The sequence below is a fragment of the Nerophis ophidion genome, linkage group LG11, assembly GCF_033978795.1.
Source record: "Nerophis ophidion isolate RoL-2023_Sa linkage group LG11, RoL_Noph_v1.0, whole genome shotgun sequence".
In the NCBI taxonomy this organism is placed as follows: Eukaryota; Metazoa; Chordata; class Actinopteri; order Syngnathiformes; family Syngnathidae; genus Nerophis; species Nerophis ophidion.
The window spans coordinates 2,221,787-2,248,725 of record NC_084621.1 but is presented as its reverse complement, the minus strand read 5'-3'; the positions used below and the strand labels follow the sequence as shown (position 1 = coordinate 2,248,725).

The following is a 26,939-nucleotide window of genomic DNA, read 5'->3' as shown; positions in this document are numbered from 1 at the left end:
GATACTATCTGCTTGTCAGTCCAGCATCATGTCGTTTCACAGGTGTCATAGTTGTGATGCCTTCAGTGACAATCTACAATGTAAATAGTCATGAAAATAAAGCAAACACTTTGAAATGAGAAGGTGTGTCCAAACTTTTGGTCTGTACTCTATGTATTTGTTATTTCCATTGTGACATCAAATACATACACTGCATGCAACTGCATATCTTTGACATTTTAATTTGATTTCATAATGCTATAAAATATTACAGTATCAAACATTCCCAAAAAAATGTTGTTCAAACAAAAATAACTACATATCGGCTTGGCTTTTTATTCCAAAGCAAAGGGTTATCCATCAAATTGTACACTGTAAAAATGACAAAATATTTAACGATAAAATCCTGGCGACTGAGCTTCCATGAGTTCTTTTTTTTTACCATAAATACGTTGGTACCGTTTTCCCATTCACAATTACACACTAAAAATAAAACCTTGGAGAAGATGTTTTAAATTAATTAGCGCCACGGTGGCAATTCAAGGAAATACGATATTTAAAACATGTCATCAAAATTGTAAAATTAATCTTAATCAGGAAAAATGACTAATGATGTTCCATAAATTCTTTTTTGATTTTTTTCCAAAAGATTCGAATTATCTAGTTTTTGAAGATGAATTATGTTTCAAAATTTAATTTTCTTTTTTTCCTATTTTCTCCTTTTTGAAACCGTTCAATTAAGTGTTTTTTTCATCATTTATTCTATACAAAAAACCTTCCATAAAAGGAAAAACATTGTAGGACGGAATGACAGAGACAAATACCCATTTATATATATATATCCATCCATCCATTTTTTACCGCTTATTCCCTTTCGGGGTCGCGGGGGGCGCTGGCGCCTATCTCAGCTATAATCGGGCGGAAGGCGGGGTGCACCCTGGACAAGTCGTCACCTCATTGCAGGGCCCCATCTGGATTCATCAACTTCATTCTAAACATTTCTTCACAAAAAAATAAATCTTTAACATCAATATTTATGGAACATGTCCACAAAAAAAATCTAGCTGTCAACACTGAATATTGCATTGTTGTATTTCTTTTCATAGTTTATGAACTTACATTCATATTTTGTTGAAGTATTATTCAATAAATATATTTATAAAGGATTTTTGAAGTGTTGCTATTTGTAGAATATTTAAAAAAAAAATCTCACGTACCCCTTGACATACCTTCAAGTACCCCCAGGGGTACGCGTACCACCTTTTGAGAACCACTGCCCTAGAAGGGGGAGGGGGGGTTGCCCACATATGCGGTCCTTTCCAAGGTTTCTCATAGTCATCATTGTCACCGACGTCCCACTGGGTGTGAGTTTTTCCTTGCCCTTATGTGGGCTCTACCGAGTAGTGATTTAGGGCTATATAAATAATCATTGATTGATAATCAGTAGCTCTTGGTTTCAAAAAGGTTGGTGACCCCTGATGTAAACAGCTTGTGAAGCAAATCGAAAAGGCACAGAACGTCAGAAGGGGAGTTATGTTGCGACTTTATTAGAAGTGTTACGGTAGTAGCTGCTGCGTTCAGGGCCTCCCCACAAACACAACACAGCACAAGGCGGCGTCTCAGGGTTCATTCAGCCAAACACACTCACGTTTGACGGGCTCGGCAAAGCACTGGAAGGTCGCCCGGGGGTCCTCATTTATAAACGGGCGAGTGTCTCACTGAACGGCGGTACTAGCTAGCAGGCCATGGGGGACGTCAGTGAGGTTTTAAAGTCGGTTTTGTCCACAATTCGGGTCCCGAAGCCCGGAGACCGTGTCCACAAAGATGAATGCGCCTTGTCATTTTCCTCCCCGGTAAGCAACATATCTCCTTTTTTTGGCCGAATCTTAAAGCGAACCTAACCAAGCAGGTAAATTAATCAGTGTGTTTTCTATCTGAGTTCATTTGATGAGCGTTTTTGTAGTTAAATTGTGTTGAATTGGTTAAATTCGCCACCAACGTTAAGCTAAGCTAATAGAACACAGTGAAGTTAGCACTTAGCATGCTAGCTAACAGCAGTACTCACTAAATGTATTTCTGGCTGGATTTGAAGGCTTTTATCAAAGTATGTTAAACATTTTCACATTTTTTTAATATCATTTACACCTCCTATTCACATTACATAGTAGTTATTTTGTGAGTTAGGTAGTGAAGTGAATTATATTTATATAGCGCTTTTCTCTAGTTTAGGAGTCACCAACCTTCTTGAAACCAAGAGCTACTTCTTGGATACTGATTAATGTGAAGGGCTACCAGTTTGATACACACTTAAATACATTGCCAGAAATAGCCTATCCATCCATCCATCTTCTTCCGCTTATCCGAGGTCGGGTCGCGGGGGCAGCAGCCTAAGCAGGGAAGCCCAGACTTCCCTCTCCTCAGCCACTTCGTCTAGCTCCTCCCGGGGGATCCCGAGGCGTTCCCAGGCCAGCCGGGAGACATAGTCTTCCCAATGTGTCCTGGGTCTTCCCCGTGGCCTCCTGCCGGATGGACGTGCCCTAAACACCTCCCTAGGGAGGCGTTCGGGTGGCATCCTGACCAGATGCGCGAACCACCTCATCTGGCTCCTCTCGATGTGGAGGAGCAGCGGCTTTACTTTGAGTTCCTCCCGGATGACAGAGCTTCTCACCCTATCTCTAAGGGAGAGACCCGCCACCTGGCGTAGGAAACTCATTTGGGCCGCTTGTACCCGTGATCTTATCCTTTCGGTCATGACCCAAAGCTCATGACCATAGGTGAGGATGGGAACGTAGATCGACCGGTAAATTGAGAGCTTTGCCTTCCAGCTCAGCTCCTTCTTCACCACAACGGATCGGTACAACGTCCGCATTCCTGAAGACGCCGCACTGATCCGCCTGTCGATCTCACGATCCACTCTTCCCTCACTTGTGAACAAGATTCCTAGGTACTTGAACTCCTCCAGCCAATTTGCTCAGTTTACCTTGAACTATATTTTATTATTAATAATTAATGATATTTATCTTTGTGGAAACACTGATCATCTTAATGATTTCTGACAATAAATATATATAGAAAAAGATAAATATCAATATGCAACACTTTATTTTTTATATTTTCTCCAAGTGCACATTTTTCAAATTGAACATTTTCAAATGATCACTTCTAAGACAGTCTTGTGAAATCACAATATCCCATTTTAACTAGCTGGCCACTAACATTGTTTTTAACAAATCATGAATTACTTTCCACCATGTTTGTACAAATAAAAACTCATGTAAAATACAAAAGTCAACTGTCAAAGTTTTAAATAAATCATGTCACACTTTGAACTGGACACCAAATCTGTTAACTGTTTCTTTGTCAGTTAGTTTGGGGACGGCGTGGCGCGGTGGCGAGTGGCCGTGCGCAACCTGAGGGTCCCTGGTTCAATTCCCACCTAGTACCAACCTCGTCACGTCCGTTGTGTCCTGAGCAAGACACTTCACCCTTGCTCCTGATGGGTGCTGGTTGGCGCCTTGCATGGCAGCTCCCTCCATCAGTGTGTGAATGTGTGTGTGAATGTGGAAGTAGTGTCAAAGCACTTTGAGTACCTTGAAGGTAGAAAAGCGCTATACAAGTACAACCCATTTATTTATTTATCAGTTATCTTCAACTGGTTTTAAATGCAGAGAAAACAAAGTGTATGTTCTTTACCACATCAAAAACTGTAAGATCAGCACTGTGTGAAAACATTTTAACAAGAAATGGGCAACAAATTATGTTAGTATCTTTTTCAAATATTTGGGATTTTTAATTGATGACCACTAGAGTTTTAAGGAGCAAATTCAGTATGTTGTAAAAAAAACCTGAAACTTTTACTGGGATTTTATTATAGAAACAAGTCTTGCTTTTCTTTTACTGTGAAACAGTATTGGTGGAAACAACCTTTTTACCTATTATTAACTATGGAGATGTGTTGTACATGAATGCTACTGCTGGATAGTTTGTACCACGGGGCACTGAGATTCATCACCAGCTGCGCTCCCCTTACTCACCATTGTGTCTTATACTCAATGGTTAACTGGACATCTTTTATGTGCGCGACGCCTCAATCATTGGTATGTTTTCCTCTACAAAACCATTCTTTGGATCACTCCATCTTATCTATCTTGTCTTTTAACAAAAAAACAAGGAAGTCACAATCTGCGTTCAATGGATGTTCTTCAATTTGTCATCCCCAAAGTAAGAACTGAACTGGGCAAGAAAGCATTTAGGTTTTCAGCACCGAAGGCTTAGAATATCCTGCAATCGAACATTCAAGTTCAAACCCTTGTTACATTGAATGAGTTTAAAGCTTCTGTGAAAGGATTGCAGTCTACCTTGTCTGTATGCACATGTGTCATATGAGCAAGTTTTAATGTTGTTAATGTGATGTTTTATGTGTTGTTTACTGTTTTTATTGTAACCTTGCTGCTGTCCTCTTGGCCAGGTCTCCCTTGGAAAATAGATCTTTGATCTCAATGGGCTTATTACCTGGTTAAATAAAGGCTAAATAAATAAATAGTGGGAAGCCTTGCATTGCATGCTGTTACCTAGTGTGTTGTACTCTGGTGTGTAACTTGACACTGCAACGCTGAGTGAGTCTTGCAGATGTTCATCAGTGAGGCGTGTTCTGTGTTTGTTCTTGATGAAGTTCATGTCAGAAAAGGCTGATTCACAAAGATAAGTTGAACAAAACAGGCTTGCAACCTTCATAGCTGCTGCGCATACACTACTGTACTTTTGGTGCAGCCTGGTGGGCTTTAAATTTGAAATTGTCAGGAAAGAAGAGGAAGGAATTAAAAAGGTATATGTTTTTAAAAATCCTAAAATCATTTTTAAGGTTGTATTTTTTCTCTAAAATTGTCTTTCTGTAAGTTATAAGAAGTATAGTAAACAAATAAATGAATTTATTTAAACAAGTGAAGACCAAGTCTTTAAAATATTTTCTTGGATTTTCAAATTCTATTTGAGTTTTGTCTCTCTTAGAATTAAAAATGTCGACCAAAGCGAGACCAGCTTGCTAGTAAATAAATAAAAATTTTAAAATGGAGGCAGCTCACTGGTAAGTGCTGCTATTTGAACTATCTTTAGAACAGGCCAACGGGCGACTCATCTGGTCCTTACGGGCGACCTGGTGCCCGCGGGCACTGCGTTTGTGACCCCTGCTGTACTGACTCAAAGCGCTTTACATAGTGAAACCCAATATCTAAGTTCCATTTAAACCAGTGTGGGTGGCACTGGGAGCAGGTGGGTAAAGTGTCTTGCCCAAGGACACAACGGCAATAACTAGGATGGCGGAAGCGGGGATCGTACCTGGAACCCTCAAATTGCTGGCACGGCTGCTCTACCAATCGAGCTATACCACCCTTGACAGGTTAACAGGAGTTTTGGAGTGTCATACCTTTTTTTTTTTTTTTTTTAATGTTTATTTATAAATTTCAACATTAACAAACAGAAGAGAAACAATAATCAAAATAGTTCAACAACAGTATATAACATTACAAAACATTATAAAAACAGTACAAAACAGTGCCCAGGGGTTGTATATTGAAAGTAACAAAAATAGAATATAAAAAAACATATATATATTAAACCAGTTGCAAAGCCATAGGCTCATTCAGCATCATCGTTTTCACAGCTTTTTTGTTGTTAGAGGTAGAGAGCGTTTTAAAATAAAGTTCAAAATCTTTTTTAAAGGCACAAAAGACAGGTCGGGTATTGAGAAACTTACATTTATGAATATAAAACTTAGCCAATAGAATAATGAGGTTGCAAAGGTAGAATTCCTTTTCAAACTTTTGTTCAAATTTTTGTTCAAATCACATCTTTAAAGCAAAGCACAAATTTGTCATGAATATTGTCCAGGATGAAGCGACAGATGCCCTGTCATAGTGATCGAGTGTTTTAGCCATGATGTAAAAAAAGGGAGTACAAATTACAATTTAAAAGAAAAGTAAGTGAGACAAAAATAAAATAAAGCACACAATACATATACAATATGATTAAAAATAAAATACAACATAACATGTAAACAGCTTCACGGTGGAAGAGCGTTTTGTGCGTCTGCCTCACAATACGAAGGTCATGAGCAGTCAGGGTACAATTCTGCGCTCGGGATCTTTCTGTGTGGAGTTTGCATGTTCTCCCCGTGACTGCGTGGGTTCTCTCCGGGTACTCCGGCTTCCTCCCACTTCCAAAGACATGCACCTGGGGATAGGTTGATTGGCAGCACTAAATTGGCCCTAGTGTGTGAATGTTGTCTGTCTATCTGTGTTGGCCCTGCGATGAGGTGGCGACTTGTCCAGGGTGTACCCTGCCTTCCGCCCGATTGTAGCTGAGATAGGCGCCAGCGCCCCCCGCGAACCCGAAAGGGAATAAGCGGTAGAAAATGGATGGATGGATGGATGTAAACAGCTTCACGGTGGAAGAGGGGTTTGTGCGTCTGCCTCACAATACGAAGGTCCTGAGTTGTCAGGGTACAATTCCGCGCTCGGGATCTTTCTGTGTGGAGTTTGCATGTCCTCCCCGTGACTGAGTGGGTTCCCTCCGGGTACTCCGGCTTCCTCCCACTTCCAAAAACATGCACCTGGGGATAGGTTGATTGGCAACACTAAATTGGCCCTAGTGTGTGAATGTTGTCTGTCTATCTGTGTTGGCCCTGCGATGAGGTGGTGACTTGTCCAGGGTGTACCCCGCCTACCGCCCTTTTGTAGCTGAGATAGGCACCAGCGACCCCGAAGAGAATTCGCAGTAGAAAATGGATGGATGGATGTAAACATCTTTGATTCCCCTCCTCCAGGAAAGCGAAGGAGGCCTGTATGTGTGCATGAACAGCTTCCTGGGTTTTGGAAGCCAGTATGTGGACAGGCACCATGCTCGGTCTGGTCAGAGGGCTTACTTGCACATCACCAGGACTCGTAAGGCCAAGGTATAGCACAACGAATGACACAACCAGCAGTCTTGTTTATACTGTTTGGGATATTACCCAATTTATTATTTTATTCTCTCAGAAGGAAGAGGACAACTCTGGATCTGGACACCCGCCTAAGAAGAAGCCCACCAGACTGGCGATAGGTAAAACATGAATGTCCAGAATTACCACCATAGAATCAAATGACATCATATACATTAAAATAAGTAATATGTTGTCTTTGTCGCCTTCCTAGGGATTGAAGGGGGCTTTGATGTTGAGCAGGAGAATTATGAAGAGGACGTCAAGGTTGTCATCTTTCCTGACAGGCAGGAAGTGACATCGGAGGACCTTGCATCTATGCCGGATGTCGTGAAAGAGCGAGTGAGACGGAATCACTAACAATGTCTTAAGTTGTTTATGCTAACTCTTTTCACGATTCCTTAAGGTGTCCCTGTCAATGACAGGCATCATGGTGGCTGACTCGGTTTCGCACACCTTGCAAGTACAACAGTGGGACGGCGAGGTGAGACAGGAATCGCGACATGCCGTAGAGCTCAAGCAGCTCGACAACGGAATCAAGATCCCTCCTAGGTAAGACTTAAGTACACTGTCATTCCCCTGCACTTGGAATAGGACCCTAAAAATTAGCCTAATCCATTTTGGGATGCTAGCTGACCTCCCTTTTCTGTAGGAAATATTAGAAATTTGAATCATCTGTTTCAGTTCAAGCTGTCACAGTTATATAGCCTTTATTAGCAGTACAGGCAATGTTTTAAGTTTCAATTTAAAGGCCTACTGAAAGCCACTACTAGCCACCACGCAGTCTGATAGTTTATATATCAATGATGAAATTTTAACATTGCAACACATGCCAATACGGCCGCTTTAGTTTACTAAATTACAATTTTAAATTTTCCGCGAGGTATCCTGTTGAAAACGTCGCGGAATGATGACGCGTCTGATGACGCGTGCGTGTGACGTCTCGGGTTGTAGCGGACATTTTTTTCCAGCCCGATCCAAGCTATAAGTAGTCTGCTTTAATCGCATAATTACACAGTATTCTGGACATCTGTGTTGCTGAATCCTTTGCAATTTGTTCAATTAATAATGGAGAACTCAAAGTAGAAAGATGGAGGTGGGAAGCGGTGCACTACAGCTGCCTTTAGTATCACAGACACAGCCGGTGTTTCCTTGTTTAAAATTCCCAAAGGTGAATCTTTACTATGGAACAGAGTGCTCAAGCGAACATGGATCCTGGCCACATGTCAACCGGCAGGTTTCCGTGAGAAAATTGTGGTAATAAGTCGTCTCTTACCGGACGCATCAGCGGAGCTTGTGTCCTGCTGCAGCTGCGTGGCTTCCTTCCCTCAGAGACACTGGCGGTCGACACACAGGTGGCCACACCCCTCCGACTTTCAGGAACTTTTTAATCTCACTAAAACACTAGCAACACAATAGGCGGATAAGGGATTTTCCGGAATTATCCTAGTAAATGTGTCTAATAACATCAGCATCGCTCTCACCGCCCTCACATTTTTTTTTTTTTTCTTCTAGTCCACTCTCATTATCCTTATCCACAAATCTTTCATCCTCGCTCAAATTAATGGGGAAATTGTCGCTTTCTCGGTCCGAATCGCTCTAGCTGCCGGTGGCCATGATTGTAAACAATGTTCAGATGTGAGGAGCTCCACAACCCGTGACATCACACACACATCGTCTGCTACATCCAGTACAGGCAAGGCTTTTTTATTAGCGACCAAAAGTTGTGAACTTTATTGTCGATGTTCTCTACTAAATCCTTTAAGCAAAAATATGGCAATATCACGAAATGATGAAGTATGACACATAGAATGGACCTGCTATCCCTGTTTAAATAAGAACATCTCATTTCAGTAGGCCTTTAACATTATTGCCTGGTATGTAAGTGTAACCGAGGTGGTTCAGCTTCCCGTCAAACACTGTCCATCCCCCTGAGAGGCAAGTGTGCCGACCACTGAGCTAAAAGTTCGGGCTGTCTAACTCAGCAGCCAGCACACTCTTGAAGTTGTCAGGGAGTGAGGTTTACTAACGTACACATGGCACAGCCACACTGGCTGGCCCCATTTACACTACTGTAAAAATGATACAAATTGTGTATTTACTTGTAACTTTTACACTGGCTCTTCAAGTTTAATGCCGTGCAGACTCAACTTCAAGCATATCGTATCTAGTAGCCAGCACATTAGATAGTCCAGGGGTGCCTGTACTTTTTCAGCAGTCGATATAAATCCTTTATTGTTTAGGGACAAGCGGTAGAAAATGGAATAGGTGGGTATTGTATTTGTATATATACATTATATACAAATAGGCCCAAACGCATTGTGAGGGTCTGCTGGGAACGTCTGGCAGAGTCTCCTGTCAGACAAAGTTTCAATTCCCACCTCCGGAAGAACTTTGAACATGTCACGAGGGAGGTGCTGGACATTGAGTCCGAGTGGACCATGTTCCGCACCTCTATTGTCGAGGCGGCAGATCGGAGCTGTGGCCGCAAGGTAGTTGGTGCCTGTCGGGGCGGCAATCCTAAAACCCCTTGGTGGACACCAGCGGTGAGGGATGCCGTCAAGCTGAAGAAGGAGTCCTATCGGGTCCTTTTGGCTCATAGGACTCCGGAGGCAGTGGACAGGTACCGACAGGCCAAGCGGTGTGCAGCTTCAGCGGTCGCGGAGGCAAAAACTCGGACATGGGAAGAGTTCGGGGAAGCCATGGAAAACGACTTCCGGACGGCTTCGAAGCGATTCTGGACCACCATCCACCGCCTCAGGAAGGGGAAGCAGTGCACGGTCAACACCGTGTATGGTGCGGATGGTGTTCTGCTGACCTCGACTGCGGATGTTGTGGATAGGTGGAAGGAATACTTCGAAGACCTCCTCAATCCCACCAACACGTCTTCCTATGAGGAAGCAGTGCCTGGGGAATCTGTGGTGGACTCTCCTATTTCTGGGGCTGAGGTCGCTGAGGTAGTTAAAAAGCTCCTCGGTGGCAAGGCCCCAGGTGTGGACGAGATCCGCCCGGAGTTCCTTAAGGCTCTGGATGCTGTGGGGCTGTCTTGGTTGACAAGACTTTGCAGCATCGCATGGACATCGGGGGCGGTACCTCTGGATTGGCAGACCGGGGTGGTGGTTCCTCTCTTTAAGAAGGGGGACCGGAGGGTGTGTTCCAACTATCGTGGGATCACACTCCTCAGCCTTCCCGGTAAGGTTTATTCAGGTGTACTGGAGAGGAGGCTACGTCGGATAGTCGAACCTCGGATTCAGGAGGAACAGTGTGGTTTTCCTCCTGGTCGTGGAACTGTGGACCAGCTCTATACTCTCGGCAGGGTTCTTGAGGGTGCATGGGAGTTTGCCCAACCAGTCTACATGTGCTTTGTGGACTTGGAGAAGGCATTCGACCGTGTCCCTCGGGAAGTCCTGTGGTGAGTGCTCAGAGAGTATGGGGTATCGGACTGTCTTATTGTGGCAGTCCGCTCCCTGTACGATCAGTGTCAGAGCTTGGTCCGCATTGCCGGCAGTAAGTCGGACACGTTTCCAGTGAGGGTTGGACTCCGCCAAGGCTGTCCTTTGTCACCGATTCTGTTCATAACTTTTATGGACAGAATTTCTTGGCGCAGTCAAGGCGTTGAGGGGTTCCGGTTTGGTAACCGCAGGATTAGGTCTCTGCTTTTTGCAGATGATGTGGTCCTGATGGCTTCATCTGACCGGGATCTTCAGCTCTCGCTGGATCGGTTCGCAGCCGAGTGTGAAGCGACCGGAATGAGAATCAGCACCTCCAAATCAGAGTCCATGGTTCTCGCCCGGAAAAGGGTGGAGTGCCATCTCCGGGTTGGGGAGGAGACCCTGCCCCAAGTGGAGGAGTTCAAGTACCTAGGAGTCTTGTTCACGAGTGAGGGAAGAGTGGATCGTGAGATCGACAGGCGGATCGGTGCGGCGTCTTCAGTAATGCGGACGTTGTACCGATCTGTTGTGGTGAAGAAGGAGCTGAGCCGGAAGGCAAAGCTCTCAATTTACCGGTCGATCTACGTTCCCATCCTCACCTATGGTCATGAGCTTTGGGTCATGACCGAAAGGATAAGATCACGGGTACAAGCGGCCCAAATGAGTTTGGGTCTCTCCCTTAGAGATAGGGTGAGAAGCTCTGCCATCCGGGAGGAACTCAAAGTAAAGCCGCTGCTCCTCCACATCGAGAGGAGCCAGATGAGGTGGTTCGGGCATCTGGTCAGGATGCCACCCGAACGCCTCCCTAGGGAGGTGTTTAGGGCACGTCCAACCGGTAGGAGGCCACGGGGAAGACCCAGGACACGTTGGGAAGACTATGTCTCCCGGCTGGCCTGGGAACGCCTCGGGATCCCCCAGGAAGAGCTAGACGAAGTGGCTGGGGAGAGGGAAGTCTGGGTTTCCCTGCTTAGGCTGTTGCCCCCGCGACCCGACCTCGGATAAGCGGAAGATGATGGATGGATGGATGGCATTATATTTATGTGTGTGTATAAATATATATATATATGTATATATATATATATATGTATGAAACAGACATTTTTTGTTTACATTTTAAAGGTGTTTAATAAAAATACAAGGGCTGGGCAATATTGGCTTTTATTAATATTGCGATATTTTTGTGCTATATTGCGATATACGATATATTTTACGATATTTTGCCTTGGCCTTGAAAGAACACTTGATGCATATAATCACAGCAGTATGATGATTCTATGTGTCTACATTAAAACATTCTTCTTCATACTGCATTAATATATGCTACTTTTAAACTTTCATGCAGAGAGGGAAATCACAACTAAGTCAATTGACCAAAACTGTATTAATTAAATACTCTTCATTCTCTCACGGGTGACTTTTTAAATGAAAGAACAAATGAATATTGTTGCTACCTTCATGTAGTAACACTTCTGTTGCATACTTTGCATATTGCTGTTGTCTGCCGAATATCTTCCCACTTGAAGCCAAACCACCGCCAGATGATGGATCCCCTGCTCTTTATTTTGGGCATTTATTGTTCTTCCTCCATTTGTGATCAGTTTCGCACCTTCTCTCTCTTGTAATGTCAAAAGCTCCGCTCCGCTCTGTTTTTACGACCTGCCTCAGCTAACGTTAGCCATGCTGCTACCTCTCTGCTCGGTGAGAACGTATGACGTTGCACGCTCGACAGTATGTGACGTATGTAAGAAGGCGGGCTTGTTTCCTGTCTCTGTGAGAAGGAGAGATAAGGAGGAGTGAGAAACGCCAGTAATGTAATGCCCGCAGCTAAAAGCAATTGTGTGAGAACATATAATCGAAATATTACGATATAGTCATTTTCTGTATCGCACAGAGACAAACCTGCGATACATCGTTTATATCGGTATATCACCCAGCCCTAGTTTAACACATGTATCATCTTGTAATTGTATGCATGTTCGAAATAAATCCAAACCATACCATATAGATTAATTTCTTTCATGAAGACAACTTTATCATTCGTTGTATTACCTGATTCTGATGACTTGCATTAATTGGAATCAGGCAAGTAGTGCCGATAACTTCCAGATTTTCGAATTTACATTGTGGGGGTGAAAAAAAGTCCTAAATTCTGTCCAATACCACATGAAAGTGGTTGGTTTTTGGCATCCTATTTGTCCAGCTTCCATACTCGTTTTATACTCTTTACAAGAATTACAATGACGGCAAACTCCGTAGCTTGTTTGATGTGTTTACCACTTTGTTTCGACTGCTCTGTACAACTTGCCATGACTGGTGTCCTTCTCTGGATCTTAAGCAAAGCTTAAGAAAAAGCAATGCTAGAGGAGTTGATGTTCAAAATGCTATTTGAGTCCAGCTTTTACTGGATTTGCTGACATCTTGTGTGACTTCACCTATAATGACCGGTTAGCCTCCATTTTTAAAATGGTGCAATTTTTCAATTGCAAAGTTACAAGAAAGGCTCCAGCCCCAAAAAGGACAAGCGGTAAAAAAAAAGGATGGATGAATGAGCATAGTATGCTTAAGGAAATGATGCTACTGGAGCGCTTACGTCCTGTGTGTCCCTCTTTACTAGCGGCTGGCGATGCGAAGTGTGCGGCCTCCAGGAGAACATCTGGATGAACCTAACGGACGGCAAAGTCCTCTGCGGTCGCAGGTACTTTGACGGCACAGGTGGCAACAACCACGCCTTGCTGCATTTCCAAGAGACGGGACACCCACTGGCTGTCAAACTGGGAACCATCACCCCGGACGGAGCAGGTGAGATGGCGCAATTGGAAAAAAACGTCGGATAACGTAATAACTTTGACATTTTCTTATGTCCAGATGTTTACTCTTACGACGAGGATGACATGGTACTGGACTCTAAGTTACCAGAGCATCTGTCCCACTTTGGCATCAACATGATGACCATGGAGAAGGCAAGTACACGTATTGGACATAACCTTATTGACCTCATATGTAGTCCTGATACTGATGTCTCCGTCTGCGCTTCTTCAGACTGAGCGGACCATGACAGAGCTGGAGATTGCCGTCAATCAGCGTGTCGGAGAGTGGGAGGTGATCCAAGAGTCCGGGACCACTCTGCGTCCCCTGTTTGGGCCCGGCCTTACCGGCATGAAGAACCTGGGCAACAGTTGCTACCTCAACTCTGTAATGCAAGTGCTCTTCACCGTTCCAGACTTCCAGAGCAAGTTAGTATCTGCTTGTCATCCTTATGCTCGGCGCCATGTTTAGATTTTCCCAATCTGTTAATTTGATCATTGGAGCGAGTCGAGAGAGTGCATTAGTAGTTGTTTGTCCATTGTTGAAGATGTTTTTTTAGCCAGTAGGCCACCTACTCAGTGGCCTACTGGCTAGAGCAGGGGTCACCAACATGATAGCCCGTAAGGACCAGATGAGTCGCCCGCTGGCCTGTTCTAAAAATAGCTCAAATAGCAGCACTTACCAGTGGGCTGCCTCTATTTTTCAAATTTTATTTATTTACTAGCAAGCTGGTCTCGCTTTGTTCGACATTTTTAATTCTAAGAGAGACAAAACTCTAGAATTTGAAAATCCAAGAAAATATTTTAAAGACTTGGTCTTATCTTGTTTGAATAAATTCATTTATTTTTTTAACTTTGCTTCTTATAACTTTTAGAAAGAACATTTTAGAGTAAAAATACAACCTTAAAAATGATTTAGGGATTTTTCAATCAATCAATCAATGTTTATTTATATAGCCCCAAATCACAAATGTCTCAAAGGACTGCACAAATCATTACGACTACAACATCCTCGGAAGAACCCACAAAAGGGCAAGGAAAACTCACACCCAGTGGGCAGGGAGAATTCACATTCAGTGGGACGCCAGTGACAATGCTGACTATGAGAAACCTTGGAGAGGACCTCAGATGTGGGCAACCCCCCCCCTCTAGGGGACCGAAAGCAATGGATGTCGAGCGGGTCTAACATTTTTAAACACATATACCTTTTTACCTTCCTTCCTCTTCTTTCCTGACAATTTAAATCAATGTTCAAGTATTTTTTTTTTTTTTTATTGTACAGAATAATAAATACATTTTAATTTAATTCTTTATTTTCGCTTCTGTTTTTTCGACGAAGAATATTCGTGAAATATTTCTTCAAACTTATGATTAAAATTCAAAAAAAATATTCTGGCCAATCTAAAAAATCTGTAGAATCAAATTTAAATCTTATTTCATTCTTTTGAATTTCTTAAAAAAAAATTGTTCTTGAAAATCTAGAAGAAATAATGATTTGCCTTTGATAATGATTGGTCCAATTTGTTATATATTCTATCAAAGTGCAGATTGGATTTTAACCTATTTAAAACATGTCATCAAAATTCTAAAATTACCCGTAATCTTAATCAGGAAAAATTACTAATGATGTTCCATAAATTCTTTTTTACATTTTTTCAAAAAAATTCAAATTAGCTAGTTTTTGTCTTAATTTTTTTTCCGTTGAATTTAGAATTTTAAAGAGTCGAAATTGAAGATAAACTATGTTTCAAAATTAAATTTTCATTTTTTTTTGTTTTCTCCTCTTTTAAACAGTTCAATTAAGTGTTTTTTTTTTATCATTTATTCTTTACAAAAAACCTTCCGTAAAAGGAAAAAAAATGTACGACGGAATGACAGACAGAAATACCCATTTCTTATATATATAGATTTATTTATTAAAGGTAAATCGAGCAAATTGTCTATTTCTGGCAATTTATTTAAGTGTGTATCAAACTGGTAGCCCTTCGCATTAATCAGTACCCAAGAAGTAGCTCTTGGTTTCAAAAAGTTGGTGACCCCTGGGTTAGAGTGTCCGCCCTGAGAGCGGTAGGTTGGTAGTTCAAACCCCGACTGAGTCATACCAAAGACTATAAAAAAATGGGACCCATTGTCTCCCTGCTTGGCACTCAGCATCAAGGGTTGGAATTGGGGGTTAAATCACCATAAATGATTCCCAGGCGCGGCACCGCTGCTGCCCACTAGTCACCTCACTTTCCAGGGGGTGATCAAGGGGATGGGTCAAATGCTGAGGACAAATTTCACCACACCTGTGTGTGACAATCATTGGTACTTTAACTTTATAATAGTATGCTTGCACTTAACATAGGTTTATAATGTTTTATCTCCTTTATTATTTTTGATAAATGAATTACCGTATTCATTCAGGCACTTCAGATGAACATGGCGCGCTGTTCTCCGCTACAAAGGTTATGTTTTCGCCAGGGTTGGTTGGTTTTTTGTTAACAACATAACTCAGTTATTTCGAAACAAAAACCTTCCTCTGATCGACTACAAAGGGTAACACTTTCCTGCTTCCTTTCTCTCTCTTTTCTGGCGCTCCACATCCCCACATTGATTCTGGGAAATGTAGTTCATTTTCAAACTTGACAAAGCAGAAGTGCCAGAAAAAAACTACACCCACCAAGTTTTCTATTGATACCATCATGCAACATGGCATTATTGCAAATATTTTAAAACCGTATCTACAAAACCGTTAGATTTCTACCTGTCACACGACCTACAAGAACCTACCGGAGAGGTCATTGAGGGTAGTCGTTGTCCTTCTCCTGCTGCCATGCGTTGGGGTCTTCTTGTTCGGTGTCAGAGTTGAGGGGACTCAGGGTTGCTTCGCCTGGCGTTTTCTTGGTCTTGTTTTTGCATTCCCTTTCCTATAGAGGTGAGTCACATCTAACATGACTCGCGCCAGTTCCTTGTACAAACCCTGTTTCCATATGAGTTGGGAAATTGTATTAGATGTAAATATAAACGGAATACAATGATTTGCAAATCATTTTCAACCCATATTCAGTTGAATGCACTACAAAGACAACATATTTTATGTTCAAACTCATAAACTTTATTTTTTTTTGCAAATAATAATTAACTTAGAATTTCATGGCTGCAACACGTGCCAAAGTAGTTGGGAAAGGACATGTTCACCACTGTGTTTCATCACCTTTTCTTTTAACAACACTCAATAAATGTTTGGGAACTGAGGAAACTTATTGTTGAAGCTTTGAAAGTGGAATTATTTCCCATTCTTGTTTTATGTAGAGCTTTAGTCGTTCAACAGTCCGGGGTCTCTGCTGTCGTATTTTACGCTTCATAATGCGGCACACATTTTCGATGGGAGACAGGTCTGGACTGCAGGCGGGCCAGGAAAGTACCCGCACTCTTTTACTACGAAGCCACGCCTTTTGTAACACGTGGCTTGGCATTGTCTTGTTGAAATAAGCAGGGGCGTCCGTGATAACGTTGCTTGGATGACAACATATGTAGCTCCAAAGCCTGTTTGTACCTTTCAGCATTAATGGTGCCTTCACAGATGTGTAAGTTACCCGTGCCTTGGGCACTAATACACCCCCATACCATCACAGATGCTGGCTTTTGAACTTTGCGCCTATAACAATCCAAATATAATTGGAAATGTGGACTCGTCAGACCACAGGAAACTTTTCCATTTTGCATCAGTCCATCTTAGATTAGCTCAGGCCCAGCAAAGCTAGAGGCGTTTCTGGGTGTTGTTGATAAATGGGTTTGGCTTTGCATAGTAGTGTTTTAACTTGCACTTACAGAAGTAGCGACCAACTGTAGTTACTGACAGTGGTTTTATGAAGTGTTCCTGAGCCCATGTGGTGATATCCTTTACACACTGTCGGTTTTTGATGCAGTACTGCCTGAGGGATCAAAGCTCTGTAATATCATCGCTTACGTGCAGTGATTTCTCCAGATTCTCTGAACCTTTTGATGATATTATGGAGTGTAGATGTTGAAATCCCTAAATTTCTTGCAATTGCACTTTTAAAAACGTTGTTCTTAAACTGTTTGACTATTTGCTCACGCAGTTGTGGACAAAGGGGTGTACCTCGCCCCATCCTTTCTTGTGAAAGCTGTTTTTATAGCCAATCATGGCACCCACCTGTTCCCAATTAGCCTGCACACCTGTGGGATGTTCCAAATAAGTGTTTGATGAGCATTCCTCAACTTTATAAGTATTTATTGCCACCTTTCCCAACTTCTTTGTCACGTGTTGCTGGCATCAAATTCTAAAGTTAATGATTATTTGCAAAAAAAAAAATGTTTTATCAGTTAGAACATGAAATATGTTGTCTTTGTAGCATATTCAACTGAATATGGGTTGAAAAGGATTTGCAAATCATTGTATTCTGTTTATATTTACATCTAACACAATTCCCCAACTCATATGGAAACGGGGTTTGTAGTTTGCTGAGTTCCACTTAAGTATTTGGGCTCGAGGGCATTGCAAACTCCTTCAAGAAAGCAAAAAATAATGAACCAATCAGGATTGCCGGGCGGGATTACATAGATGTGTGGTAACGCCGAAGCGACTGTTTGATTCAAACAACAATAGCGGCATGCAGCAAAGAGTCGTGTGCTGACATTGATTCTGCCCTTGCAACTGTTTTGTCGAATCTATCGAATATTAATTATTTCAAAGATGAACAGAGAACTTTTCGCTCTGTCGTCATCCAATATGTCAGCTGTTCTGTTTTGGATTTCCCAGTGTCGCTCTCATCAGCGTCAAGGGCTGAATTTCGATGTGAGTTGTTGAAATAGCACGTCATTCAAGATAACGGAGAAGTGGTTTTTCAAATCACATACAATGAATTTTTTACAAGGCTCTGCCTTCTGAAATACATTTCCTATTGAGAAGTCCCAGATCCTTGTGTGGAGCTCAGCTAACTACAAGGATCTGACGAGAGTCAGGTTAGGTCACATCTGGGCCCCCTGCCATCTTCTTCGGTGCGTGTGGATCCATCCTTTTGGGGCCTGTTAACGGTGGTGAATTTCCATTCCATGCGGCTGTTGTTTCCCTTTTCAATTGTTGGGTCGATCGTCTTTGTGTTTCGGGCGTGCATTTATTTTTGTTTCCTCCGTGATGGAGGTGAGGTGATCGCATAACTAAACAGCTCACTAAATTATTGTGTAATTGCGTTTGGTTTAACAGGTTTATTGTTCCACCGTGACCCGTTTGGCGTTTTCATTGGTCTGAAGTGACAAGGAAAAATTTATTGGTGGCATGTGAAGCCAAGGAAACGCCCCAAATTAGCCACAACATCGTGTAAAGAGTGGGGCAGAATAGTAGAGGCTTTATAGTGTGGAAATTACGCTATTCATTGTACATGCACATTATATGTCCTGGTAGTAGATGTATGATGTCTTTGCAGATATAGACAAATATTGTAGAACTATGCTTATCAAGTGTCAGCCGTAATCAATAACTGATTATGTATTGGTATATATATTAGGGATGTAACAATATCAAAATGTCACTGTACGATATTACCACAGTATTAAGACCACAGAATGATTTTAGTGTGGTATTGTACAAAAAAGACTTGCGAAAAATGCCAGTATGTGTAAAATGAAGTGGCAGGAATGTTTATGATAAACACTTAATATCATTCAACACAAACAAAATGTTCTAATCATATTTATTACTACAAATACGTATTTTAAGTACAAAAAATAATGCAAGAACATCCAATGTTACAAGCAAATATAAAAAAAATACCTCAGTTATATTGACAACATAAGCATCTGGTGTAACAAGTGTAAAAAAATAATCGGACACTTTAGTGTCTTTTAACTTTTACTTTCTACAAAGCAGTGTCCTTTGCAAAAAAGTTGACTCACAATTTAACTTTTAATATTGTAAGTACCTCAAAAATGTATGTTTAACCTCCTTTGCTTCAATTATGTTTTTTCTCTCCGCATGATGCGTCCTGAGCAAGTCGGTTTTGGCTTGGAACGCTCGAGACAAACGTGGTGCTCTTTGTTACACTAAAGAGGTTATGTTTTCGCGAGGGTTTGTTTGTCTGCTAGTGTTACTTGTCGTGGTCTAGTCTGAGAGGGACTTTTGAATTATATGTTCTTCTTGAAAAGTTTATTTAAAGAAGTGTTCATAGAAATTATAGTGTCACCAGCTAATAATGCCGTCGCGGCAACATACACCAGTGCGCTGGCAATCCGAGAAGATTTTTAGAGATGTAGTTATTTGCAGACCATCCAACGCAAAAGTGCCAGAAAAACCTTAATTCACCAAGTTTTCGTTTGATACAGTCATACGTCACGGCATTACTGTGAAGATTTTGAAACCGCGATACCACGGTATATATCTCTGGTATCCCTAGTGTTTATCAATTGACAGTAATCATATTGCTCTGTCTAGGTATGTCTGCAACATTGACAAGATAATTGACGAGGCCCCAAGCGATCCCACTCAAGACTTCAAAACCCAAGTGTGAGTATCTTTTTTCAGTGTTAAAAAGAAAACTTTCTTGGTTCTTCCGTTGTACGTCCACTGCAACGACTTCATTATTTTTGTGGTCTTTGACAGAGCCAAGTTGGGCTACGGTCTGTTGTCAGGTGAATATTCCAAGCTGGCTCAAGATCTTTCAGATGAAAATGGTGCATCTGAGCCCAAAGTAAGAAAAGCTACAAATAGCAAAGCTTTTAAAAAAAAAAAATTGATAATTTTTTTAGATAAATCGAATGTTTTATTTCCAGGATTACCAAATTGGCATAGCGCCACAAATGTTCAAAGCACTTGTTGGGCGGGGTCATCCGGAGTTTTCCACCAATCGGCAACAGGATGCTCAGGAGTTTCTATTGCACTTCATAAACATGGTGGAGGTAAATTTGACATTTAATGCTGCTTGTGCACCCTTTATGGTTTTTTTCTTCTCATCTTGTTACTTCCACTCTATAACAGAGGAACTGTCGCTCCGGTCCCAACCCATCTGAAGCCTTCAGGTTCCTGTTGGAGGACAGGATTGTGTGCCAGCAATCCCAGAAGGCCAAGTACACACAGCGGGTGGACTACATCATCCAGCTGCCTGTGCCTATGGACCAGGCCATCAACACAGGTGAGGAGGGTAATAGAAAATGTTCTTACTTGCCATATTTTGGTCTTGTGTGTACAGTTTTTTCATGTAATACCATCTCCCAATCAGATGAGCTGCAGGAGGTGGAGCGCCGACGTGAGAACGGGGATTCATCGGTTTCGCCTGTGCGTGCACAAATTCCCTTTGCGACTTGCATGGCGGCCCTTACTGAACCGGAACTCCTTACTGACTTCTGGAGCTCTGCAGCACAAGCCAAAACTACTGCCACCAAGTATGCACTGACCAAAGTCAAAAATACAGTCCAGAAATTATTCATATCACTGGCAACACTTGTGTCACTTCTAATCACAAAAAAGCTCATTGAATAAAAGTAGCTTTAAGTAAAAATTTGCCAGGGGTATAAATAATTTCGGCCTTGTATATTTTGTTAACAAAGATAGTTTTTATTGATCAGTCTTTCTGTTTCTTTCATCAGAACCACCCGATTTGCCTCGTTCCCAGACCACTTAGTTATTCAGATCAAGAAGTTTACCTTTGGTCTAGACTGGGTCCCTAAGAAACTGGGTAAGTGCAAAAATTACTTGGTCAGTTGCTATAATCTAAGCCAGTGGTTCTCAAATGGGGGTATGTGTACCCCTGGGGGTACTTGAAGGTAGGCCAAGGGGTACGTGGGATTTTTTTCAATATTCTAAAAATAGCAACAATTCAAAAATCCTTTATAAATATATTTATTGAATAATACTTCAACAAAATATGAATGTAAGTTCATAAACTGTGAAAATAAATGCAACATTGCAATATTCATTTTTGTGGACATGTTCCATAAATATTGATGTTAAAGATTTCTTTTTTTGTGAAGAAATGTTTAGAAGTAAGTTGATGAATCCAGATGGATCTCTATTACAATCCCCAAAGAGGGCACTTTAAGTCGATGATTACTTCTATGTGGAGAAATCTTTAATCTTTGTTGTTGTTTTTATCCAATTTGATTTTATTGTTTTGATTTTGTACGGTGTCCTTGAGTGGCCAGAAAGGCGCCTTTATAAATAGAATTTATTATTATTTATAATTGAATCACTTGTTTATTTCTCAACAAGTTTTTAGTTATTTTTTTATCTTTTTTTCCAAATAGTTCAAGAAAGACCACTACAAATTAGCAATATTTAGCACTGTTATACAATTTAATAAATCAGAAACTGATGACATAGTGCTGTATTTTACTTCTTTATCTATTTTTTTCAACCAAAAATGCTTTGCTCTGATTAGGGGGTACTTGAATTAAAAAAATGTTCGCAGGGGGTACATCACTGAAAAAAGGTTGAGAACCACTGATCTAAGTTAATGTGTACTGTGTAGAAAAATGACCGATTCTCCGATGCATCACGGTCAGAACGTGAGAACTCAATGTAAAAATATCAATTATTGACATATGTTAGCTAAAGTAATACAGAGGGTTCAAAAATGCAACCCTATTGCTAATGTTTTCTAAATGTTAGTTCTACCTTTTGGTTCTAACCAACCATGTTAGCTGGGACACATGGATTAAGAGAAGACAAGCTATGCTAGCTGCAGTGCTAAACTAGCTTGAATGTGAAGTTATAATACAAGAAAAGAATACATGTTTTTGTACATTTCCACTGAAGGCTAATAGGAACCGCATTACAACAGGGAAAAAACAGCTAAGAAGTGGAACGTACCACATGGATTAATAAATCAAGAGAGACAATAGTATTCATACAGTTTAGGCATAGATATGAATGAGTAAATAGACGACAAACGTCTTTATGACGACTGGAGCCAAAGTATTTGTACATTCTGTGGTTTTAGAAGGCACAAAAATGTATTTGGGCATGCCTGCTCGCCAAGTAGGGACGTTAATTTATTTTTTCACTGAGCAGGCTATTCCAGTTAAAAAAAAAATATTGCGCAATACTGCATAAATCAGTAGCCAAAGGAGCCTTGTAAACAAATTATTATTAATAAAATTTTATAGATTTAGAATATATACATATAAATAATATATACAATATGATAATTAAGGATTTATAAATTGTCAATTTATAATCCAATAATCGGAGCCTCTAAATCGGAAATCTAGTACTGAAGAGTAAAGAAAATTCTTATATTTTTATTAAATGACATACTTTGGATTAGTCAGTGTACAGTTTGATAGATTTCCTGTAAACTGAAAATGAGTCAAAATGCAGCCATTGTTGTTACTACACCTCTCAGTGAACATGTACAGATGATGTCAATGTTTAGTGTGAGCAGTATTAGTGTTATCTACTACTGCCTAAAACCTCTGTGAAATTCATGTTTTTTTTTCATGGACTGCAGCGCCCCAGTGCCAGCAGCACTCGTGCAGGCCCAGAGCAGGACTGTATATGACTGTAAACACAATTATCTTACCACTAATGTGTTGCCAGCTATTTATTCAAGACTCAATGTATGTCGATGGATTTTCAGTTGATAGTAAATCTTTATACTGCAACTCAAGTTATACACCGACCACTTTCAAGTACATCCAAGTTTTAAGTATATTGTATTTTCCCTTAAGACCATACATATACTATGATAAGATGGTTATTGTTTGGAAGTTAGAGCACTTGCATTGGTCTGTCAGCTCTGTCAGAATGTCGAACGCAGCCAGAAGTGTGACGTGGCCAATGATGTTCTTTGCAGATGTGAGCATCGACGTCCCGGACACTCTGGACTTAAGTGCGCTGCGTGCAGCAGGCCAGCAGCCGGGAGAGGAGCTCTTACCAGAGGTGGCCCCGCCCCCACTCATGACCCCAGATGTGGAGGTTAAAGGTATCCTGGGCTCCCACGGCAACGAGGAGGACGACTCTCTCTACTCCCCACTGCTGTGTCAGTCTGTCTGTCATTTCTGCTCTTTTCCTCACGTCAAACCTCGACTCATCCTGTCTTCCCTTTTACTTCCGTTCTACCTTTGCTTTCCTCATGTTGCCTTTGTTGTTCACTTTTGCACCGCTTGGGTTATACATCACACAAAATTATTTAGTTTCTAATGATTTATAACATCCATTCATCCATTTTCTACCACTCGTCCCTTATTATTTAAAAGTTTTAAATACATTTGTGATGTGTTTTTTCTTCTGAGAAATAAAGTGCGCCAAAGTAATTCGCTTTTTTTTTCTTTTTTAAACTCCAAAATTTCTAGCTCCAGTCCTTGACGACTCCACGGTGTGCCAGCTCTGCGACATGGGATTCCCCATGGAGGCCTGCAGGAAAGCGGTGTACTACACTGGGAACACTGGAATCGACGCCGCCATGAACTGGGTCATGGGCCACTTGGACGACCCAGGTTTGCTTAGCACATCTTCAATCCGTTTGCCTGCTTTTCTTAGTCATTTGTTTATTTCTCCCTGTTCTTTCTGATTGGTTGCAGATTTCTCCGCCCCCCTAATCCTGCCCGGCTGCAGCTCCGGTGGTGGGACGACGCCGACAGAAAGCATCTGCGAGGAACACTTGGCAACCATTGTGTCAATGGGCTTCAGCCGAGACCAAGCGACCAAAGCACTTCGGGCAACGGTTAGAATGAAACATTCTCACGTACAGTTACACCAACTGGCCACAACATTGGGCACACAAGTGTTATTTTTTACTGATATGATTATGCTCAGTTTTGAAAGTTATTTTATTGTCTCAGAGCAATACGTTGGAACGGGCTGTGGACTGGATCTTCTCACACCTGGACGACCTGGAGTCCATGGATGTGTCCGAAGGAGGTCGCTCCGCCGCAGAAAGCGAGAGCGTTCGGGATCCTCCTCCTGGGCCTTGTGTCCGAGACGGACCAGGCAGTGAGTAGGCATTTGGGACGATGGTGTTTTGTCCTAAGTGGTTCTTTTTCCTCAACGCAGCGTGCTGTCTTCTGTCTGCCCAGAATATGAGCTGTTTGCCTTCATCAGCCACATGGGTACGAGCACCATGTGTGGCCACTATGTCTGTCATATCAAGAAGGATCAGCAGTAAGTGTCCTTTTCGTCCATTGTCATTGTTATTTTTTAAGCAGCACTTACATTTAGCCTTAATATGAGATCCAATACAAGCAGTACATCATCAATTCCATTTTCGATATTGTTTGCAAAGATATATCCCTGCGGTTATAATTGTGGTTGTGTTTACCTTGTTTATTCTGTCGATATATCTCAGGACCATAATAGAAACTGCTCCCAATATGATGCAGTGCATCATTATTAACTACCCTCACAATAAGCCAGCAGAGGGCGCTGTGTCCATATAGAACACATTAAATATTATATAATATAATATTGCAATTGCTTTGATATAAATAAAACGGCTTACTTGAAGTTCACTAAAACATTTTACTACAGCTATTTATATGATTTTTATTTTACTATTTTTTCATGTTATGTTATTGCTCGGTTGCATATGACATCACATCCGTTTTTCTTCTTCACGGCTTTCTTCACATGATGGTCAAGCGGCTTGAGCGTTGCATTACAACAAGTGAGAGGGAGTGTAATGTTTGAGCAGAAAATACCAAATTGCTGTTCTATTTTGGGGTGTTCCAATCATTCAAGTAGAGAGATAGGAAAGAGCTTTCATAGAGTCCCGGAAGAAGTGGTTCAGAAAGCATCTTATGGAATACAATCAGACCATGCTTTTCTGTACAGTGATACTATATTAGTAGTATTTGAGAGTAAAACCAAACGCATGGAAAGGACAGTAAATCGCATGGTTTTGTTCTTTTGTAGTTGATATGCCTAAGTATAAATTGGTTGTACAAATAAACTGTCATGTTAAATCCTAGTAATAAATATTGTGATTGTTGGTTCAATCTACCGTGGGGACGACGTGGAGAAGTTGGGAGAGTGGCCGTGCCAGCAATCTGAGGGTTACTGGTTCAATCCCCACCTTCTACCATCCTAGTCACGTCCGTTGTGTCCTTGAGCAAGACACTTCACCCTTGCTCCTGATGGGTCCTGGTTAGCACCTTGCATGGCAGCTCCCACCATCAGTGCGTGAATGTGGAAATAGTGTCAAAGTGCTTTGAGTTCCTTAAAAGAGGTAGAAATATACAAGTATAACTCATTTACCTTATTTTCATTATCGATTTTCATAACCGAAACTAAAAGCTTTGTTGTTGTTGTTGTGCAGGAAAGCCAAGTGCTTTATCCGACACGGATGACCACAATATAACATCTTTGGTGATATTTGCTAGCATCAAGAAAATATTCTTAATTGTCCTAATAAACTAGTTGAATACATTTTTCGTAGGTTCAGTATACTGAACCCTGATATCTCTAGCAAACATTGCAGAAACACAAGGACATCTATAGCTAAATAAGGAGACATTTGAACACCATAAAAACAACTGAAGACAGGAATTGTAGATGAGACTAATATTTGTAGCAGGAAAGCAACTTCAAAAAAACGTATTATTTTTCTTAATCGCGTCATTATTACAGCAGCACGGCACTTATGTCAATCCAATATGTTGCTTATAGCGATGCACGGATAAGTATAACTTTGTCTTTCACCGAATAATGCTTAATTTGTTGACCCTGCAGATGTAAATACATGATGTGCCTCCATTTTTTTATAGTCTTTGGTATGACTCAACCGGGGTTTGAACTCCCAACCTACCGATCTCAGGGCGGACAGTCTAACCACTAGGCCACCGAGTAGCATGAAATCTGAAAGTGCCCGAATGTGTCCTTTCGGTCATGTGGTTGCAACCCAACTATTGCTATTGTACTAACTTGTATTGTGTGACCTGTGTATACTGTTTTATTTAGTCCTTTTTTAAATATGTACATTTTTTTTTTAATGTATATTTTTATTATATTGCAGGGCTTTTTTCTGTTGGTCTGTGTGTGGCTAATGTATATTATTTTATTTTATAGAAAAGTTCTCCCATTGTTAAATTATGTGTATGTAGCCTGTTTATTATTGAAGTTAAATTTTTTATTTATTTGTATTATTTTAGTTAGCTTTGTTTATTAAATTTACATTTACTAATAATTTCCTTTAAAAGAAAAAATGTAGATTACTTGTACTCATTATACTTTTTTTAATGTCACTCACTTAATGTGCTTCTTATACAGAAATAATTATCAGATTGACGCAGTGTGATGTGTGTTTGGCAGGTGGGTTATCTTCAATGACCAGAAGGTGTGCGCTTCAGAGAAACCTCCCAAAGACCTGGGGTACCTCTACTTCTATAGGCGAGTGGCAGAATAAGACTGAGGGGGGGGGCGCTTGGCGGCACTTTTGGGAAAGTGAATGTGATGCGTGTGACTGCTTACACACGTTCACACAACTTTTATTGGCACACATACAACAAGCTCTTTGAAACACCCTTGTTATAAGAAGTGTAAATACATCTCTCTTTACTCCTCACTGCTTGGCTGCACATAATTGGGGATGTGTTTTTTTTAACTCAATTACCGACTTGCAGTAAGTTAATCTTTCCTGAAAATCTAAAACCATCACGTGAAAGGATCACACTTGTATTGATACTCCCTCTAAATATCCTGGTTTACAATGCATGGCTTCAGTTACTGATATCGGACTCTCCATCTTATCCAATCACGGAGCAGGCCGCTCCAATGTGTGCTATGAAAGAAAACAATAAAAAAGTCAAACAGATCTAGTT

The 26,939-nt window shown here is 41.2% G+C and overlaps 1 protein-coding gene across 4 annotated transcripts; it reads left to right on the top strand.

Moving 5' to 3' along the window:
- Positions 1–1,554: 1,554 nt before the first annotated feature.
- usp5 (ubiquitin specific peptidase 5 (isopeptidase T)) lies at positions 1,555–26,932 on the top strand. 4 transcript variants are annotated; one of them, XM_061914845.1, is made up of 20 exons: positions 1,555–1,832; positions 6,800–6,928; positions 7,011–7,074; positions 7,167–7,294; positions 7,359–7,504; positions 12,998–13,182; positions 13,249–13,343; positions 13,423–13,616; positions 19,621–19,692; positions 19,789–19,876; positions 19,959–20,084; positions 20,164–20,326; positions 20,405–20,567; positions 20,772–20,860; positions 22,979–23,164; positions 23,478–23,621; positions 23,706–23,848; positions 23,967–24,117; positions 24,201–24,285; positions 26,431–26,932. In XM_061914845.1, the coding sequence occupies exons 1-20, from the start codon at positions 1,725–1,727 to the stop codon at positions 26,522–26,524; spliced, it is 2,553 nt and encodes an 850-aa protein (XP_061770829.1). In that variant the 5' UTR covers positions 1,555–1,724; the 3' UTR covers positions 26,525–26,932. The 4 variants fall into 4 exon arrangements, with proteins under 4 accessions (XP_061770829.1, XP_061770830.1, XP_061770831.1 ...); XM_061914846.1 differs by having other exon boundaries at positions 1,556–1,832; positions 20,164–20,317; XM_061914847.1 differs by having other exon boundaries at positions 1,556–1,832; positions 22,979–23,107.
- Positions 26,933–26,939: the final 7 nt, after the last annotated feature.